At 38.9% G+C, this 21,284-nt stretch overlaps 1 protein-coding gene across 1 annotated transcript; it reads left to right on the forward strand.

Moving 5' to 3' along the window:
• Window positions 1-2,884: 2,884 nt before the first annotated feature.
• col1a1a (collagen, type I, alpha 1a) lies at window positions 2,885-21,044 on the forward strand. The gene is made up of 51 exons (XM_060892738.1): window positions 2,885-3,103; window positions 4,615-4,806; window positions 5,526-5,548; window positions 5,783-5,818; window positions 6,557-6,649; window positions 7,145-7,219; window positions 7,752-7,796; window positions 8,080-8,133; window positions 8,363-8,416; window positions 8,606-8,659; window positions 8,762-8,815; window positions 8,913-8,966; window positions 9,060-9,104; window positions 9,229-9,282; window positions 9,736-9,780; window positions 9,921-9,974; window positions 10,308-10,406; window positions 10,516-10,560; window positions 10,678-10,776; window positions 10,990-11,043; window positions 11,261-11,368; window positions 11,585-11,638; window positions 11,753-11,851; window positions 12,157-12,210; window positions 12,552-12,650; window positions 12,739-12,792; window positions 12,938-12,991; window positions 13,129-13,182; window positions 13,278-13,331; window positions 13,768-13,812; window positions 13,926-14,024; window positions 14,176-14,283; window positions 14,994-15,101; window positions 15,202-15,255; window positions 15,449-15,502; window positions 15,704-15,811; window positions 15,941-15,994; window positions 16,103-16,156; window positions 16,262-16,423; window positions 16,611-16,718; window positions 16,897-17,004; window positions 17,138-17,191; window positions 17,312-17,419; window positions 17,536-17,589; window positions 17,698-17,805; window positions 17,960-18,013; window positions 18,100-18,207; window positions 18,304-18,583; window positions 18,818-19,008; window positions 19,115-19,357; window positions 19,691-21,044. Exons 1-51 carry the CDS (start codon window positions 3,022-3,024, stop codon window positions 19,835-19,837), a joined length of 4,350 nt encoding a protein of 1,449 aa, XP_060748721.1. The 5' UTR covers window positions 2,885-3,021; the 3' UTR covers window positions 19,838-21,044.
• The last annotated feature ends 240 nt before the right edge of the window (window positions 21,045-21,284 follow it).

Genomic DNA, 21,284 nt, shown 5'->3' on the forward strand with positions numbered 1-21,284 from the left:
GTCCCTTCTGTTGCCATAAATTTTCAGTTTCTTGAAATACAGCCCTGTATGCATTATTAAACAGCAAAGATCAGACTGAGAAGAGATGGAGGCCTTCAGGTTTATAACGGCACAGCTATATCCAAATGGGTCCTTAATGTGAAGGTCTTCTTGTTGGAATCTTTTGGAAAAAAATATATGTACTACTTCTCAGATATGGATGACTGCTACATTTGCTGCATTTATAGCTAAAACATTTTAGCTGTTTATTTCTTCATTCCCACAATCCTGGACTGTACATTTGGTATTGCTTGCTCTGGGTTCAAACGTAGCTGTTATTCACATGTAATTTAAATGAGTTTGAAATGACAAATCTTTGAATATCACCATTATAAATCCAACAGTCAGTAATTCCTATTTACAGTAATTCATTCCTTTCTCACAGCTTAAACACAAGTGCTTATATAACCTCTTCTGAAACAGTAAAATGTGAATTTTCCATAAAAGTGAATAAATAAAAAAGTCTATAACTGATGGACTGTGATACCTTCACATGTGTGGAGAACAATTTCAACTGCCTATGAACTATTCACAGCTAAAGCACAGAATATTTTGGAGGGAATGACATTCAACTACAGTAATAAAACTGTGGCTAAAAATTGGCACTAATTTCTTATAGAATGGGAAGTCCTTTTGCTTCACTGCAGGAGTGTTTTTAATTTTGTATGTATTTGCATTACGTTATTGTTTATGTCTATTATATAAAAATATAAATATCACATATATATTTATTTATGCAATCGACTGTACATTGGGAACACCAAGAGAAGGCTGGTGGGTTGTGTTATTAAGCATCCAGGTGTCATTATTTCTCAATAAATCTTCTTTGCAATGCAATCTTGAATGCCAATATTTACTGTAAACATGTATGATGCTTGTGTGGGAGATTTTTTCAACCGCTTGTACATTTCTGCTCAGGGTTATATAAGTAGAAGTGATTTGGGGTATTCATGTTTTCACCGTCTTACCTTTTTGTTTTGTTATGGCCCCTTGTGCCAACCTGACCTATTTTGTAACAATACAAGAAGCATTTTTTTGGTGAAAGCAAAATAAAAGGAGTTTAGTTTACTTAATTAGCCCAGCAAAAGCTATTCATTCTCTATGAATCTTAAATAAGCATATTAACAATATCAACAGTAATCGACTTTCATTCGTTTTCATTTATCTTTAATAACCGTTTATCCTGGTCAGGGTCACAGTGCCTCTGGAGCCTGGCATGTTTTTAGAAGGTCGGAGGAAACAAGGAAACCCTGAGGAAGCCCACGCAGACATAGAGAGAATATCCTCTAACACCTTGAGCTCAGGATTAAACCAAGGACTGTAAGGCAGCAGCCCTACATCAACGCCGGAAATGTTTATATATCATGATGTATTATTTATGTTGTAATAGTTGTAACAGAAGTTCAGTTTGTCTTATAATCAACGTATATCATTTTAGACAGAGAAAATAAACATTCCATAGAATGATTTCTGCTGTCTGTTTTCTATCTGCAGGTTTTATGTGCTAATGCAAAGAGCTGTTATTTGAATCCCCCCTATAGCTACACTGGCAGCACTTCTTCAGCAGTCACTGTTTTAAAATGAAGAGCAGGAGTTTTCCTCTGAGACTAAAAACCTAAACGCACCTGAAGGCGATGAGGTGGCGTTTTCTCTCACGAGCGCACACGGTGTTTTCACCTCCCGGTGTTTTAATAGGAAAAAGAAAGCAGAGTCAGTTCTTGGATGGCGGAAAATGCACGGAGTTAAAGAATGAGGGTGCAGTGCTGTGATTGGATCCTCACATAGATGCGACGTCTGCGGAAGAGAAATGAAATCCTGAAGTCGAAATTCTATTGTTTTTTTTTCTTACAGCGTCAGTACGCATGTGCACACAGCGGCTTGTGCGTGGCGCGCGTTGGAGCGCACGCAGTGCTGTGGGACTGTGAAGTTCAGCATCTCTCACTTTCTCAAACGTGGCTAGTCTGCTTTTTGGATTTTAATAAATCTTCTTACTTAAAACAAAACAATTGCAATTTTCAAAATGATTTGGAATCAACAATTTCTAAACTGGACCTGCATTTCATAAGAATTAGAAATAACGCACTTAATTCCAAGTTCAATTCACATGCTGATGTGATCAGTCCCATGTTATTACTTTATTTTGTATTAAAAAGGAAAAAAAAAGTTCAGAACCTACCCATGCACTGTAAACAGTTTGCCATCACCCATATTTTAATGTGACTTTTATATATAAACCTGTATGAGATGCAAACTATTTATTATAAATGCACTCATTTTAAAGGTGATCATATTTGCACCACTTGTAACAATTTAACTGAATTGTTTACAGGCCTAGTTATTTTGCATATGGCGCATATAGCACGAGTAAACACATCTGCATAGAGAAAAAGTTTCAAGAGATGAAAGCGTATATATAGTGCAAGTCACAGTATATATATTTGGTAAGTGGTGTAGCAGAATAAAAGTGCATTAAGCAGTAAAGGCTTGCTATTAAAGTCGTGTCATACAAATATGTCTACTGAGATCTGTGTACTGCAAATACCTGCAAATCTCCTCCATTCGTTTCTGCAGTACATCACTAACTTTAAGCTGAAAGATACGTATGACATGCCACTCTGTCCAACTGTACCAAAAATATATTTTTTTTTTGCTGGCTAACTCTCACCTTGCTTTAAAAGATCAAGTTTCTTCAGATGTTAGGGCTAAAAAAACGTGTTTAAGACAACCCCTTAGTCCGATGAAGGAGGTCCTCTTCACCGTTAAATGGGAACATGCCCGAGTTATCTGGTGTGGCCGGTACCTCCCCAAAACTTTGGAGTATAAAAGCTTGAGCAAAAAGTTTGCTTGGGCAGTAGGGAGTTTCTGCTGGGGTCCGCACTGGAATCAGAGAAGACCGGACCCTACTGTGTATGAGTGGAGTCTAACGGGAGAAAAAAGATAACTTCCCTCACCTCAAAGAGTCTACATGTCTAATATTTAGACATGTTCAGCTTTGTGGATATCCGGCTGGCGCTGTTGCTCAGCGCAACAGTGCTTTTAGCAAGGGGGCAAGGGGAGGACGACCGTGAGTATAACTTTTTTCTTGTATTTCTTTCTTCTTTTTTTTTCTTTTTGCTGTATCTGTCTTAACGGAGGGAATAACCAGGATGGAGAAGGCAGATTCCCCAGAGGGAAATTGCCTCCTCTGGATTTGTAAAGTTGTTCTCTTTGTTCAGTTGCGTTTACTCATTCTTGTGGTTGTGAACTGCTCATTTTGAAAGTGATGGTAGTGGAGAAAAAGTTCCAGGTTTTGAGGTGCACTAGACCCTAGTGACCCCTTTTTGCGTGCTTGCGAGCTTGAGCCTGTGGAGGCAAGTTGGTGCAGGTTTGAAGAAGCGTCCCTCCACCCACCCATGTGCTATCTACACCCTGCAGCTACAACTTCTAACATCTGCATCTTAACATTACCTTCAACTTTAGACGGGCAGGAGAAAATGACAGAACCTGATACTTTTTTCTGACATGCTTTGTGTGTGTGTGTGTGTGTGTGTGTGTGTGTGTGTGTGTGTGTGTGTGTGTGTAAATACTCCAAATTTAGAACACAGCATGCTTGGAACAAAAAATAAAATTTATAAGAGATGTGATTTTAGCAAATTCCACTCCCTTGAGTTATATGAAATACCTTAAGCGTGTGTGTTTTTTTTCTCGTGGAAAAAGTGATGATCTCATTTTTGGATCAGTGGATGGAGTGAATGGCGTAGAATAAAGCTGAATAAACTCTTGAGAGCAGAAGTATGTGACTTTGTCTAAAACTGGAATTAAAAATGCTGGCGAGTGATTTTGAGACGAAATCTAATTCTCTTAATTAGAATTTTAATCGAATTGTTGGGTTAGTTATGAGATCTTTGTCACTTTTAAGTGAGGGTGAGTCCTGTTCCCGTAATCCAACAGCGCCTCCACGTGGCTATGCTTGGAATTTAATATTTTGGCAGCTGTTTCCGAAACCCCACCTTTTTCACCCCCTCCCCACTTTTTTTGTGATAATGTAAAACATGTGTTGACTCTGCACACTTTCCACAAAGGAAAAAACGCAAGTCGTTGCCAAGCTGACAGTTTTCAATTATTTTCTGATAGTCACTCAAACCCACAATACGTGGAAGTTTTTTTCCCTTTTTTTTTGGGTATACTTTTACACGGTGTTGCGCCACCTGGTGTCGTACAGTCACACAGTTGTATACACGTATGCATATTTCCAAATGCAACGGTGGCTAATAAATAATACAAAATTCTGACATGATGGTTTAACCTTTTAGCCCAAGTCATGGACATACGTGGACAATAATAAAATAAATAAATAAATAAATAAATAAATAAATAAAATTTCCCACATCACTGTTTAAACTTAAATGATTCAAATGCTTGCAAATATTTTTTCTCTAATGAGATTAAACTAATGAGATTGTGGCCTAACAGTAATAATTATTATTACTATTATTATTTATAATTCAAACTTATAATTATTATTTTCATTATTATTATTTTCCACACTATATAGAGGGGCTACAAACTGACATTGTCTCTCTTCTTCTGCTTTAGGCACAGGCAGCAGCTGCACACTAGACGGTCAGGTCTACAATGATCGTGATGTGTGGAAACCAGAGCCATGCCAGATTTGCGTGTGCGACAGCGGCACTGTCATGTGTGACGATGTGATCTGCGAGGACACAAGTGACTGCGCCAACCCAGTGATTCCCCCTGATGAGTGCTGCCCAGTCTGCCCTGATGATGGTATGCTGGCTAACTTCTGAGTTTCAAACCATACATCAGAAAACTCTAAGCTTGCAGAGAAGGGAATTTATGTATTTCATGTAAATGGACTCATGCTCATCATTCCATGACAGTCGCCAAAGCCATGCCCATTTCATTATATATATTTACACATTTTTGGTATATAACTAAATAGAGCACATTATATGGATCTTATTGCATTTGGACTACACTGTAGTATTTTATAACTGCTGCATATTCTGCAAAAGCCTAATTATGAAAAGACAGAAATACATTGCACTATTTTGAAAATGGGGTGTGGTTTCATGTTAGCCACCATTTTTTTATGGTGGGAAATTTGCTTTTGGCAAAGCACCAGTGACTTACTTTAATAGTTTATCATCAAGGGCCTTATATTGTTTGCTTCAGAGAAAAGCATACTAGAGTTTATCCAAAAATTCATCTGGATTTCAGAAATAATTCCATTTTCTAGATGAAATATTATTGCTCTTGTTATACTAGAGCTTGTGCAGTTCCATCCCTAGGCCAAACTACGCATTTTTACCAGGATCTTTGGCCTCTTAGTAAATCCGGGAGGATGATACAGGATACAGAGTCACAGTCATATTATTAGTTATTAAAGGTCATGGGCTTACTAAGGATAAAACATCTGTTATTGTATTTAGAAATAAATCATTTACATCATTATTCCATTTTTATTTATTTTTTTTATTTACCAGATTTCCAAGAACCCAGAGTTGAGGTAATATCTGTTTTATTATAGCTATTTAAAATAATGTTAAATAATGTTATCTGTACTGATTTACTCATTTGTTTGTTACCCATTATTTTTTAGCCTAGTTTAAATTGCAGTCATATCACGATGCATTAATCACATGAAATGCTGCAAAATATTTGTATAAATAAGATTTATTCTTCATATTGTGGTGAAAAACACAAATAGCTAATTTTATATTATTTCTTTGCTGTTTATTAGGGACCCAAGGGTGAGCCTGGTGAGAAGGGTGACAGGGTAGGATTCTTTTCTTCTTACCATGACTAATGTTGTATAGCTTTATTGTTTTTTCACTTTACATATTGTTCAGATGTATATGGGAAGAAAAAAACATTTTATACAGACAGTCTGTGATTTTTCAACAATAACTGTAATGTTATGTTAACTGTAATACACTGTAGCTGGTCAAATTTGTAGATGGTAAAATCTCCAATGCTAAATTAAAATTTGCATATTATGTATTATTTACACTGTACAATACTACAATAATATTTGCTTATAATGTCTAGATGGATTTATTTTACTGTCAGTATTTATTCTGCATTCTTATAGCAAGTTATTTCTCACAGTTCTATTCTATTGGTTAGTTGTTATTCATACAATTCTAGATAGAATTAAAGATAATATGCACCACAGATGTGTTTTTGTGCAGATATTTAACACAGATGGAATACAGATCCATGGCTTTTATCTTTGGATTTATTTGCACTAAATGAATAATTACTATAAATAACAATTGTTCTTAATGTAAACATGCAGCAGACCATTGACTGAATGCAATTCATCTACACTTAGATGGTATATATGCATATATGCCATATGCAATAAAACAGATGTTAATACAAATACAAAAATCAATTAGAGAGAATGAGAGAGAGAATGAGAGAGAATGTAAGCATAATAAAAGGCAAGAGCTATTTCTTACCCAAAACTTCTGTTTCTCATACCCTCTCTCATTTGCTCTTCTGCTTTCAGGGTCTTCCTGGTCCTCCCGGCAATGACGGAATTCCTGGACAGCCTGGACTTCCTGGACCTCCAGGCCCCCCTGGACCTCCTGGCCTTGGCGGAGTAAGTAGACACCTTGAGAAGAACAGCACCAGACAGACCATACAGAAAGAGAAGCAATTTATCATGCCCTTAGTTACTCCTGATCAGTCAGGTTGATGTATAATCCAAGGTGAGCCATAGATCAAAACATGAGAAAGCCAAAAGAAATAAGCAGGTCATAGTACAAATATATTTCAGCACCACTGGAACGGACAGCGCCCTGTAGGTAGACCTGACATTTGCAGTATTCCTTCATGGACACTATGAAAAAGAGTCAAATCAATACTAAATTCTTTGTGAGATGGTTTTACTGTTTTTTTCTTAACTTATTTGCACCCTTGATATGCATTTTAATACTCATGTGCTCATCTTCCTTTGACATTGTAGTATGAGCCATTAGGACATTAATTTGGCCAAACTGGTTTTAATACTTAAGCACAACAGTTCTATGTAATACAAAAATGGCTCTGTATAATTACTCACCTGTAACCCTGCTTCTTTTTTTACTTTCCACAGAACTTTTCTCCTCAGCTGTCTGGAGGTTATGATGAGAAATCTGGTGGTGCTGCCATGGCCGTTCCTGGCCCAATGGTAAGATCAGACATGCATACACCAAAACAGCTTACAAAGGATTCCATATATCACAACTTTATACATTTAGTATAATCCCAGAGTCATAATTTAAATCCTAACGGCTTGACTAGCCACAACACTATAAATTATTATGTCTCCCTTTTCTAACATCTATCATCAGGTTGAGCCACAACTAAATTCTCTTAAAATAGGTAAAATACTAAATTGTACTCCTATTCCACAACTACGGTTAAACTACCTTTACAGTAAATCTGAATGCACCACCTTGAACATTAGATAATCAGTTCAATAGCAATTTTACAACAATTTATTTTATTTCCTGGTACTTCTATAAAACATTTTCAGTATTTATTAGTTAAACTACATTAGTTACAAATGAAGCAAGATTTTCTCACCTTCCCTCATGTGATTTGTAATTTGACATGACATAATATTATACACATGCTATTTTAAACAAATGTTATATAAATTATGGATGGATGATAAAAGCATTTCACTGCTACATTTCAATCTTTTCTCTGTCTTTTAGGGACCCATGGGCCCTCGTGGTCCCCCTGGACCTCCTGGACTTTCTGTAAGCATTGTTTTAATTCACAATATATACAGTCCGTTAAAAAGAATCATGTTTTTTATTGTATTTTTCTAAATGCAATGCATAAATATATTAGTGCTAGAACAGCTATCAGAAGCTGTTTAGCAGTAAATCTTTTTACTAGCATTACCTATGATTACTGTGAAGCTATAAGTAAATGAAGTGAATTTAACTGATTTTTGGACCTGTTTTAATTGATCCTTAGTCTCCCTTTAGATTAAAGATATGATGCTTATTTTCATTTGTGCTTTGTTTCTGACTATAGGGACCTCAAGGATTTACTGGCCCTCCTGGTGAGCCTGGTGAGCCTGGTGCTACTGTAAGTGTCTGAATATACATCATGGATAACCCCTCAAACATAAACATAACCACATTCCCTGATAATAAAAAAAAGATGAGAAAATAATAAATGAACAATGGTTCAGAGGCACAAATGTTTAAGTAATGTTCTTATAATTTTGTCTCTTATAATTTTCTCAAGTACATACCCACACATAGACACACATACACACATGGCTAACCTGGTTGGCTCTGCTTTTCTTCTGCAGGGTGCAATGGGTCCCCGTGGTCCAGCTGGTCCTCCTGGAAAGAACGGAGAAGATGTGAGTAGCTCAGACCATCTCAACTACTAATGAATATTCACAATATTAGCTTATGTGCATATCCAGTATGCACAGTGTATCTGCAATAGTGTCAGCTAATGTGACTCAAAACATGTATACATGGATTGCAGTCTTGGTCAAATTCTTTGTCACCTCCAGTTTTTTATTCACTCCTAATGTGTTCTGTAGGGTGAGTCTGGTAAACCTGGTCGCCCTGGTGACCGTGGTCCTGCTGGCCCACAGGTTAGTACCTCTGCATTTAAATTTGGTTTTGTTAACAATGCACATAAACATTTGGCATAATTTTGTCAGATCTCACTCAATTTTGTCTGCTTTCTTACTCAGGGTGCTCGTGGATTTCCTGGAACTCCCGGACTTCCTGGAATCAAAGGACACAGAGTGGGTGTTCATTGCCAGTAAACATGGACTGTCTTGAACTTGGTGGATCTCAGCAACATCTTATCCTGAATCTTTCTTTTCATCTTCTTTATCTTAGGGTTTCAGTGGTCTAGATGGAGCTAAGGGAGATAGTGGCCCTGCTGGACCTAAGGTTTGTTTCACGTTCCTATTTCTTTATATAACTGCATTAGGCAAAGCAGATTACACTATGCAGTGATTTATAATGTCATGATTTGCCCCACAGGGAGAGGCTGGTGCACCTGGAGAGAATGGAACCCCTGGCGCTATGGTGAGTGTCCCCAATATCTCAAAACATCATATTCATAATCTCATTAATAATTAATAAAGGATGAAAGTTTATATATTGTGGCTCTGCTCCGTCCTGACCTCTGTTTATCTGATTTTTTTCTCAGGGTCCTCGTGGTCTTCCTGGTGAGAGAGGCCGTGCTGGTGCTAATGGTGCTGCTGTAAGTAACTTCACACACTGAACTAAAGACTTTGAATATCACATCAGTGAAAACTTGCACTTCTTTAGACCAAGCCTGTGCTCCTTAAATCCCTTAAATTGTATGGAATTAAAACTTGAATAAAGCATTAAATAAGAACACCTAATTTCACAAATCAGGTGCTGGAATTGTGTATAGAAAGCATAGGTTTTGTTTGCTAAACCTCCACCTATATTATAGACTCAACTAAGGGAAATATATTAGTAGCAAATTAATTATAATGATGTTCACAGTTCACAAAGTGAAAATTCTCAGATACTGATAACATACAAGTAAACATTTCCCATCCGTCTATCATATCAGGAAAGAGTAATTCTTGATATTTTCATGAGCAGATACATTGTCTTTTTTGACTTTTCTTTATATTAAGATTGAAATCCTTTGTATTTTTAATACACCTGTGCTTTTCCACAGGGTGCTCGTGGTAACGATGGCGCTGCTGGAGCTGCTGGTCCTCCTGTGAGTAGCCAACTTTTATTTTTAACCCACAATAAAAATTGTGTTGCATGCTAATACTTTGGTTTTGACTTTATTTAAAGATTAGTGTTGCAGATTAAATCAAATATGAGGCCTGACATACTTTTTATCATTTGTTCTAGGGCCCAACTGGCCCTGCTGGTCCCCCCGGATTCCCTGGTGGCCCTGGATCTAAAGTAAGTGCACCTGCATAAAAATAAAGTCTGCTGAGCTAAACCTAATTAAAGTAGAGGTCATTCTGTGTCATTGTGTTAATAGGGTAAATAAGGAAAATTGGCGAAGCTTGACTTAACTAAGGACATTTGAAGTCAGATAAATATGTCCTATTGGTTTTATCTATATCACAGACAGTATCATTTATTTCATCATTTATGTATCTCACCAAACAGCAATGGATCCCAAAAAAATTGGGTTCATGATTGCCATCTTCCTGTCTTACAACAGGATAGTGAAACTGACCTCCTGATGTAAGATGCATGAAATGAATCAGTTTTCGGTGTACCTTTCAGGGAGAGGTTGGTCCTCAGGGAGCTCGTGGAGGTGAGGGACCCCAAGGTGCTCGTGGTGAGCCTGGTAGCCCTGGCCCTGCTGGTGCTGCTGGACCTGCTGTGAGTGGATCTTCCTAACTTGATTTTGACAGCAAATTATTCATTACAAAGCTGCAGCAGTAGGTAGATTTCACGGTGATTCCAGCATTTTGGTTTTCTTCTACTCTAGGGCAACAATGGTGCTGATGGTGCTCCTGGTGCTAAGGGTGCTCCTGTAAGTATCATGCATTTAATGATGTATAATATTTGCCAATCTGTTGTTAGATATATTTTATGATATTTTTAACCAAAGCAAAGAAAGATTTCACTGACTCTCTGCTGCTCTCTACAGGGTGCTGCTGGCATTGCTGGTGCTCCTGGCTTCCCTGGACCCCGTGGTCCTCCTGGACCTAGTGGAGCTCCTGGTGCTGCTGGTCAGAAAGGTAACACTGTAAGTATATATTTATGTTATCAATTCATCAAATCCTTTTAAATATATATATATAGTCCTTTTTTATATATTCATATTAAATATATAATACTTCTATATATAATACATATATATACATTTATACAAGATTTATTGTCAATGGTTACAATAGTAGTAAACCAACTGGGCAGTCATTTGTTTAAAAATTAACATGCTTTTTGCCTTGTGCTACAGGGTGAGGGTGGTGCTCCTGGTGCCAAGGGAGATGCTGGTGCCAAGGGAGAGACTGTAAGTGCATCATCCCAACTGCACCATTTCCCTAATTTAAATATGAGTCTTTTAAATATGAGTTTTGCCAAGCCAAATATGAACAGTATTTAGTTAGCATTGCATGCAGTTAGGCTTCTCAGGGTAGTATAAGATAATATTCAATCACAGTTTCCAACTCTGATTCCATCAGTTGCATTGTCTGACTTGCATTTCTGTCTTCTATATAACTACTCAGGGTGCACCTGGAATTCAAGGTCCCCCTGGCCCCGCTGGTGAGGAGGGCAAGAGAGGAGCCCGTGGTGAGCCCGGTCCTATTGGTGGTCGTGGACCCCCTGGAGAGCGTGTATGTATCCTACCTGTCTCACCATCTGCTCTTCCATATGCTCTAATATATGTTTCCATTTCTTCGCATCAGTTTCTCTGATTTGGTAAACAAGCTATATATTTCCCATCAATTTTTCTGCCATTTACTTGTTTAGTTCAGATTATGTACGCACATTGCAAAGAAAATATAACGGAGCATAACACAAGCTTGATCAATCTCTTCTTCTCTGCATAGGGTGCTCCTGGTGGCCGTGGATTCCCTGGTGCTGATGGAGCTGCAGGCCCCAAGGTAAGATATAAAATATTATTTCTTGGTAAATTTTAGCTGGACAATTCAGACAATTATTGACAGTGTATTCTTCTGTGAAATGGAACTCATCAATCACATTATCGATTATTATAGGGTGGCCCTGGAGAGCGTGGAGGCCCTGGAGTTGTTGGACCTAAGGGTGCCAGTGGTGAGCCTGGCCGCAACGGTGAGCCTGGTATGCCTGGATCAAAGGTAGGAAACAGTTTCTTGAGTTTTTTCTTATATCTTAAAACTAGAAAGATTAGAATGGATACTACCATGGTGATTGCTGGAAAAATTAATTGTTTTCTTCAGGAAGCTGTCCTATATAGTAACATTAATTTTGCCTAGTAAAAAAGGAACATAGCAAATGCTTGATAATTGACACGTGCAACTGCAGCTATTTTAAAAACAGTGTCCATTCTATTAATTCGAATTAATCTCAAGTTAAATCCCCTTAAATTCAAAAACAAAATGTATTTCTTTATCTCTTCCTGACCTTTAAATCTACTTTCTAGGGTATGACTGGTAGCCCTGGCAGCCCTGGACCTGACGGAAAGATGGGATCTGCTGTAAGTAACTACTACTCCATTTTTCATTACCCAGCAGCCATCACTGACAGCAAATATGCATCATTTCACTTCAATTTTATCTACACTACCCACAATTTAATTTAGTTTTAATAACTTATACATCCGTAACTGTACTAATGGTAATATTCCACTGAAATAGCAAAATCATTAATGTAGCTTTTGCTGTACTTGAGTAATAGTTCATGTTTTACATTCAACTTTATAGATGACATAGTAAGTATAGTCTGTTAAATTCTAGTGCTAGAAGCCAAATACACATTTACATTTCAAATACATATACACATATTGTATCTCTCATATATCTGTTTTATTTCTGGCAGGGTCCAGCTGGACAAGATGGACGCCCTGGACCCCCAGGCCCTGTTGGAGGCAGAGGTCAGCCTGGTGTGATGGGATTCCCTGGACCTAAGGGTTCTGCTGTATGTATTTCAACATTTCATCCTATCACCTTAACTGGGATTAATATTATAGCTTAAACAATTTGGTAACTTTTTTTAACTTCTGCAGGGTGAGGCTGGCAAGCCCGGTGAGAGAGGTGTGGCGGGTGCTATCGGTGCCCCTGTAAGTGTCAATGTCTGTTCTTTGCAACATAATAACATTTTAAGAAAAAAAAGCCATTACATTTTATGGCTGTTTTCTCACTCTTATCTTAAATCCTATCTTAAAAGAAAGATCTTATCTTATGTGGTCATGTATGTATATGTAGGGTGCTTCCGGTAAGGACGGTGATGTTGGTGCTCCTGGTGCCCCTGGCCCTGCTGTGAGTATTTATTCATAAATCCCAATATATATCAATTAGCACATGCTCTTAAATCCTCTGGTCTAGTTCAATTTCAAAAACACTTTTGTAAAAACATTTGTTTTTTTTTTTTTGTTTTTTTGCTTTTTTGTCTGTAGGGACCTGCTGGTGAGAGAGGTGAGCAGGGACCTAGTGGTTCACCTGGATTCCAGGTGAGTGCTTACTTCCCTTTACAGAACACATAGTCTCCAAAAGTATAGTGATTCTTACAGTATCATTACTTTGATTTTTGTTTTTCCTTTAACAGGGTCTGCCTGGACCTCAGGGTGCTACTGGTGAGCCTGGAAAGCCCGGTGAGCAGGTAAGACGTTCATTTATATTTACAGCTTTTGCCAGCATTGTCCAGAGTGTCTTAGAAATGTGTTTTTTTAGTCTCCACCAGAAAACATCCTCATGCTAACAGGTCAGGATCATAAAGTACCATTAAGCTAAAGCCTTTTTAGACTAGAAAAAAGTTAAGACAGTGAATTATTATAGCAATTAATGACTATTTGTTGAGAGTTTATACACTGACCTGAATCTTGCCAAAAATCCAAAATTACTGCTTCTTTTAAATTCCTAGTAAACATATTCAGCCTGCATATTGTGTCAACAGTAGATTCTGAATTGATTTTGTTTCTCAAGCGTATAATGAGTTATCCATTATTGCAACCAGCACTGGAGAATTGGAAATAAATAGTAAGCCAGAAACTTCAAAATTGATTTTTGTGATACAAGTATAATCCTTTTTATTACAGGGAGTGCCTGGTGAAGCTGGTGCCCCTGGAATTTCTGGAGCTAGAGTAAGTATTCAGTACTGTAGAAGATATTAACTAATACACAGACCAGACCTAATGACACTCAAAACTTCAGTCCTCAGAATGATTCACATTCTCACACTCTTTTTTCTGCTCAGGGTGATAGAGGATTCCCCGGTGAGCGTGGAGCCCCTGGTCTTGCTGGTCCTGCTGGCCCACGTGGTTCTCCTGGTTCAGCTGGTAACGATGGTGCCAAGGTGAGAGCTAAGTATCCAAATTGATTGTCACGTGAATGAAATGCAATCTCTGGTTAAATGTTAAGTACAGCAATGAGCTGATACAGAGCAGAGAGTTTGTTTAAGCTCATTACTAGTGTTGACCATTTTCTTTCTGTATCTCTTTCTTTAGGGAGAGCCTGGTGCACCTGGTGCTCCTGGTGCTCAAGGTGCTCCTGGTCTTCAGGGTATGCCTGGTGACCGTGGTGCTGCTGGTCTGCCAGGCCTTAAGGGAGACAGAGTAAGTACCACCATGTTTCATGGAGATTTTAGCTTTGACTGGATTAAATGTAAATGTATTACAATAAATGTATTACAATCAATTTCCTCAAGTAATGTTTTGCAATGCAATGGTTTTGTTACTGTCCTTATTATTTTCAGTGTGTAAAAAATCACACTGATTATTACACAAAATTAGTAAACTAATTTTATCGTACTATAAAAGCAACATACGGACTATATCAAGCCATGTTGTCCACTAAATTATATACGAGTATCTAAGATAAGATTTGGTTGCAAACGCTAAATCTTTATGGAGTCTGAGAGGAAATAAAGAAAGCCAAACCTGTCAAAAATGAGCCTGAAACTGAAAACTACAACAAAATATATGGTAATAAAGAAATCAGAGTTGTGATCCCCAAGAAGGTGAGCATATCACATCTGATTAGACATGTTTGGAAGGTATTGGCAAAACATGGCCAAGCCATCTAGCAGCGTTAAAACAGGCATGGGGGCATACTATTCACTATAAAACAGTCCTTGCTCGCAATTGATGCACTGTTGAAAACATTCTACACAGTAAAACTGATAATGGTGTGAGTCGGTAGATTGTATAAAATGTGTGTCTGATTTTTAAACATTTTTGTCTGTACATAATCAATTACAATGTGCAATGTGCAATTACAATATTGCAACAGACAAACACTGATGTCACATTGCCTTTTTACACAGGGTGACCAAGGTGCCAAGGGTACTGATGGTGCCCCTGGTAAGGATGGCATTCGTGGTTTGACTGGACCCATTGGACCTCCTGGACCAGCTGGTGCTCAGGGTGACAAGGTAAGTCCCTTCACTGTCTCTCTTCTGCTATCCATTATTACTCACCACCAAATATCCTGACATATTTGAGGCTAACAGAGTTTTGTCTACCTTTACCAAGGGAGAGCCTGGTGCTGCTGGTCCTCTTGGACCTACTGGTGTCCGTGGACCTCCTGTGAGTAATTTTTTTCTTTTTTTGGATAACATATGCAATATCAGTTCCTTTCAAAAATATACAAATCTTTTTGTAATAATTTGGTTATTATTAATTATGCTATTTCACATCATGAACATGTTTATGGCTAGTGTTTACTGCTAGTGTTTGCCTATTATCTTAGTTCCCATTAGTGACTAGTGTCCACTTCTAGGGAGAGCGTGGTGAGACTGGTGCTCCTGGACCTGCCGGATTTGCTGGACCACCTGTGAGTATATGTAAATTTCAAATCAATCAGACTAATTTATTATTTAGCATAGATGCCTGGACATACCTTATCATTGGCCCAGTTATACCTAATAAATCCATTTTAGACTAATCATGTTGAGCTCTAAGACTCAAATCATTTATTTATGTATGTGCTACTTTTGAACTGGTTGCACTTAAGATGTCTATGTTTCTCATGTAGGGTACTGATGGTCAGGCTGGTGCTAAGGGAGAGTCTGGAGACACTGGTGCCAAGGGAGATGCTGGTGCTCCTGGACCTGCTGGAGCTACAGGTGCACCTGGACCTCAGGTGCAAGCAACATTCAAAGCACATCATAATCTTGTTTGATAACCTTATAAAGCTTTTTTTTTTTTATATAAAAATGTAAAGTTTTCACCCTGTATGTAATACAGCAAACACAATATTTCTCCCTTACAGGGTCCAGTTGGTGCTACTGGTGCTAAAGGTGCCCGTGGTCCTGCTGGTCCTCCTGTAAGTATCACTTTCTTAATTGATACTAAGGCTTCAGTATTTACTTAATTATTGTTTAAAGATCAGAATTTTTGATTATCCAAATTAATCTCTGTTTATTTTGATAAGGGAGCTACTGGTTTCCCTGGTGCTGCTGGAAGACTTGGACCTCCCGGCCCTGCTGTAAGTTCTTTAGTATAGCTATAAAGCAAAATACTCTAATCATCTCTCCAATGTAGCTTCAGTGCAATATCTTGACTACACCTTCAACTGCCATTTCCTTTCCAGGGTAATGCTGGACCACCTGGACCTCCTGGAGTCCCCGGAAAGGAAGGTGCAAAGGGTCTTCGTGGTGAGACTGGACCTTCTGGTCGCACTGGTGAGGTTGGTGCCCCTGGTGCTCCTGGTGCACCTGGTGAGAAAGGACCTCCCGGAGCTGAGGGTCCCACTGTAAGTCTCTCTTACTGTCTCTAAAATACCCTTAGTCTTACAAGATAAATAAGGGACTGTTTTATGTCTAGTGCAGTATTTTTGGTATTTATGTTGTATGTATGTTGTTTAAGAAATAAATTATCTTTAACTAAGCACAGACATTATCAGGTACCAGATTCTCTTCAGCATTGTTTTTACTTAACAGGGCTCTGCTGGTATTCCTGGACCTCAAGGTCTTGCTGGGCAGCGTGGTATTGTTGGTTTCCCTGGACAGAAAGGAGAGCGTGGTTTCTCTGGTCTCCCAGGACCATCAGTGAGTATTCCGATTGTACTCTTAAAACATACCAGAGCACACACAGAAAAATCAGTTTACCCTATCTTATTGTCTATACTAAAAATCCACCATCAGAGTGGATAGGTTCATCAGAGTACTCAGTATGTTGTGGAATTGCAAAGACATTGATACAGCACTTGCTCTTGTCTGGTTCTAGGGAGAGCCTGGTAAGCAGGGACCTGGTGGCCCCTCTGGTGAGCGTGGACCCCCTGGACCCATGGGACCCCCAGGATTGGCTGGACCTCCAGGCGAACCTGGTCGTGAGGTGGGCACCCCTAATTCATGCAGGCATATTATGAATGGGCTAACACCATCTTGACTTTAGTTAGGAATGTGTGTTGATGTTTGTTTCCATCTATAGACCGTGCATAATTAAATGTCCAATATTTCATTATTAGGGAACTCCTGGTAATGAGGGTTCTCCTGGTCGTGATGGCGCTGCTGGTCCCAAGGTGAAGTGCACTATCATTTAGTACCATAACTGTAATACAGTCCTGTTACCACAAAATGATAAGAACATAGATTTTTCCAGACTGTCATTTGCCTTTGTTGCGCAACTTTATCTTTCATAGGGTGACCGTGGTGAGACTGGTGCTGCTGGTGCTCCTGGTGCTCCCGGACCCCCTGGAGCTCCTGGACCTATTGGCCCTGCTGGAAAGACTGGTGATCGTGGAGAGTCTGTAAGTGTTTATAACAACTAATGTCAAGTAAAGATACCTAGTGTGTCACTTGAATCAGTACACAGTGAATCAGTGTCTGACTTCACTCAGCATCATTTGTCAATTTACTCCATTAGGGTCCTGCTGGTCCCGCTGGTGCTGCTGGCCCTTCTGGCCCCCGTGGCCCTGCTGTAAGTTTGTATTTTAGCCATTCTGTTGTTAACACACAGATATCTGAATAACTATGGCTCAGTAGCACAGTTCATAATACTTCAAGGCTTATATATCTCTTTGTGCAGGGACCCGCTGGAGCTCGTGGAGACAAAGGTGAGACTGGAGAGGCTGGAGAAAGAGGCATGAAGGGACACAGAGGATTCACTGGAATGCAGGGACCACCTGGACCTCCCGTAAGTGATGACCCATTTGCGTGATGGAAGATCCAGTACTTTTAATAAATATACCTTCAACGGTGCATAATATCAAAAATGTGAAAATTCAGTGGCTCTGCACAGAAACTGTGTTTTATTTTGGTTTAATTAATGGTTTATTTTTTTACCATAGGGACCACCTGGAGAGTCTGGACCAGCTGGATCTTCTGGCCCTGCTGGACCTAGAGTGAGTTTTTTTTACTTTGCATATGTAGTAGACTGACATTTTATTATACAGATTTTTCCTCATTTTATGACTTCATATAATAATAGGGCCCTGTTGGAGCCTCTGGTACCTCTGGTAAGGATGGCATGAGTGGACTTCCTGGACCCATTGGACCTCCTGGACCCCGTGGTCGCACTGGTGAAATTGGACCAGCTGTGAGCAGCCATTTCTTTTTAACTTTATTTTGAAGTTTTCAGCCAGCATAGAAGATAGCAATTTTACAACATTCTTTCCACCATCCTTTGATTTAGGGACCTCCTGGACCTCCCGGACCCCCTGGACCTCCTGGACCATCCGGTGGTGGATTCGACATTGGCTTCATTGCTGCACCCCAGGAGAAAGCCCCTGATCCTTTCCGTCACTACCGCGCTGATGATGCCAATGTGATGCGTGACCGTGACATGGAGGTTGACACCACCCTCAAGTCCCTGAGCCAGCAGATTGAGAATATCCGCAGCCCCGATGGCACCAAGAAGAACCCTGCCCGCACCTGCCGTGACCTGAAGATGTGCCACCCCGACTGGAAGAGCGGTATGCATAGCTTAGCATTTCTTTTCCAAATAGTGACAGAAATTGTCTTCATTTTTTTTTTCATTTCATCTAATATTGGGTCTGTAGAAAGACTTTCACAGACTTGGTATAATGAAAACAGGCCACAGAGGAATTCAATCAGAAAAAGTATATGTGTAATGAAACACATACTCCTGCTGTTCTTATTTTATTTAACTTGGCATGTCATTTTGTAACCTCTATTCTATAAAATAGGTGAGTACTGGATTGACCCTGACCAGGGCTGCAACCAGGATGCCATCAAGGTTTACTGCAACATGGAGACTGGTGAGACCTGCGTCTACCCATCAGAGGCTGACATTCCCAAGAAGAGCTGGTACACAAGCAAGAACATCAAGGAGAAGAAACATGTCTGGTTTGGAGAGGCTATGACTGATGGCTTCCAGGTGAGAATTCTCTTAATGTGTACATTATTTTTAAAAGTCTTATACAGTACATAGTAATATACAGCAAGTTCTCTAACTTATTTTATCTCTCTTCTTTCCCCTTCAGTTTGAGTATGGCAGTGAGGGCTCCAAGCCTGAGGATGTTAACATCCAACTTACCTTCCTGCGCCTTATGTCCACGGAGGCCTCCCAGAACATTACATATCACTGCAAGAACAGCATTGCCTACATGGACCAGGCCACAGGCAACCTTAAGAAGGCTCTGCTGCTCCAGGGCTCCAATGAGATTGAGATCAGAGCAGAAGGCAACAGCCGCTTCACATACAGCGTCACTGAAGATGGCTGCACGGTAAGTCATTTTCAAAGTCTATATCCATTGCATGACCACATTATTATTTATAACGTGTTCCTGTATATGTCTGGGCTGGATTCACAAAAATATTAGATTTAAATATAAAACCCCAGATTGACAATCCACTTGGAGTACACACAATTAGTATATCATTATGCCACTTTTAAAAATGCATTATATGTATATGAGACCCAGATTAAGTCTAATCTTTATTAAGCCAGACTGAACTGAAAAAAGTAAAAAAAATATATATGTATATGTATATATATACTATTGTTTTCATGGTCCATCACATCACAATGCTTATACGTTTCTGTTCATGTCCTACAGTCGCACACTGGTGCATGGGGCAAGACAGTCATCGACTACAAAACAACGAAAACATCTCGGCTGCCCATTATTGACATCGCTCCTATGGACGTTGGTGCACCTGATCAGGAATTTGGCATTGAAGTTGGCCCAGTCTGCTTCTTGTAAAAAAGAAATCTGGACTTGAAATTGTTTGTGTGTTGTGTGTGTGTTTTTTCTAGCAGTCATCTCTCTAAAAATCTTTTCTATGCATTAAAAAAACCCTAGACTTCGATTTGGCTGTCCGAATGGTCCACTTGCTTAGAACTACGCTTCAGAAGACAGTGGTTATGTGTTATCAAGCTTTTTTTCGGGACCACTATTTTACCACCACCAACACCAAGGACACTTTAGAAGACCGATTTGTTTCACTGGCCACAAGAAAATAATATATACTTGTAAAGTGTAAAATCCCCCTGGAAAAAGGAAAAAACATACAGGTGACTTTTTTACCACTGCAGAAGGACAATGAAAAAGAGAAAACAAATGCTTTGTACCATGTTCAGGTGTTGAATAAATCTGTAAAATGACATTTAAGTGTCTTTGTGTTCTACCCATCAGAATAAGTGATCAACAGGTACAACCATCATTGTTCACAGACAGAAAAGATTTAATATGAGACAGGGGTTCAACTTCGTTTTGATATCTTATGTCTACCTCAGAAAAGAAACCTATATCATTACCCAGTGTTGACTAACACCAGGTTAGGATTTTACACAGAAGTATGCTTAACAAAAGAAAGAAGCAGCTGAAAAAGGTGCTATTTCATGAGGTCCTGTTAGTATGGTGTGTTAGAGCAGTTTCTAAAGTAATGTATTATTTCACTCTTGCTCACAGGACCTTTGGTGCTAAAAATCACATTCTCTTGTTGTCCAGTTATAACACATGCATCTCTTGCTAAAGGACTTTGCTTCGAATTCTGTAACAGAGCCTTTGTTAGGGAAATATAATTAAGCTTTGATGCACATAGTCTTTTCAAGTGTAGAAATAAGCAGGTGGAGTCTTATTTTTCCCAAACACCTTTTGACACTTTTTGGTTGTTGTCCTGATTTCTTTACAATACATCCCCATGTTTACTTTCAGTGCTTCCATTCTACCACTTTTTTTGTCAGGATTTGTTGTTTTTTTAGTTTTTGTTTTGTTTTGTTTTGTTTTTATCTAGGGCTTTTCAAAGATGGCAAGAGATATAGGGATCCCCAAAACCAGTGAGAGAAGCATACACACAATAGGGGGTTAAAACAAGATGATCTGTACCTATTTTGTATATGTATAATAATTTGAGATGTTTTTAATTATTTTGAGTGCTGAAATAAAGCATGTTAAGTGGTCGATCTAATTTTTGTCAGAAGTGGTCTTGACTCATCCCCAAGTGCCCAAATGGACTTTAATGAAGCAAAGCTTGCACCTGTTACAGTTCTTTTGACTGGAAGGAAAGATTAAAGAGAAATAACAGAAACAGAATTGTCTTACAATTGTACCTTTTTTAAAACTCTTAAATTGTGTGGTTCTAATCAAACAGATGCCCAATCAGTCACTGAATTTTGACCAGTTAAGTAGTAGTAATAAGCAGTTAAGT

The sequence above is a fragment of the Tachysurus vachellii genome, chromosome 18 (genome assembly GCF_030014155.1).
Source record: "Tachysurus vachellii isolate PV-2020 chromosome 18, HZAU_Pvac_v1, whole genome shotgun sequence".
Classification (NCBI taxonomy): Eukaryota; Metazoa; Chordata; class Actinopteri; order Siluriformes; family Bagridae; genus Tachysurus; species Tachysurus vachellii.

Excerpts from the sequence above, each read along its gene's own strand:
- col1a1a (XM_060892738.1), top strand. The coding sequence starts at position 3,022 with ATGTTCAGCTTTGTGGATATCCGGCTGGCGCTGTTGCTCAGCGCAACA. Across the intron at positions 13,183-13,277 it reads GTGGTTCACCTGGATTCCAG|GGTCTGCCTGGACCTCAGGG; the intron begins GTGAGTGCTTAC and ends TTCCTTTAACAG. Across the intron at positions 14,284-14,993 it reads CAGGCCTTAAGGGAGACAGA|GGTGACCAAGGTGCCAAGGG; the intron begins GTAAGTACCACC and ends CTTTTTACACAG.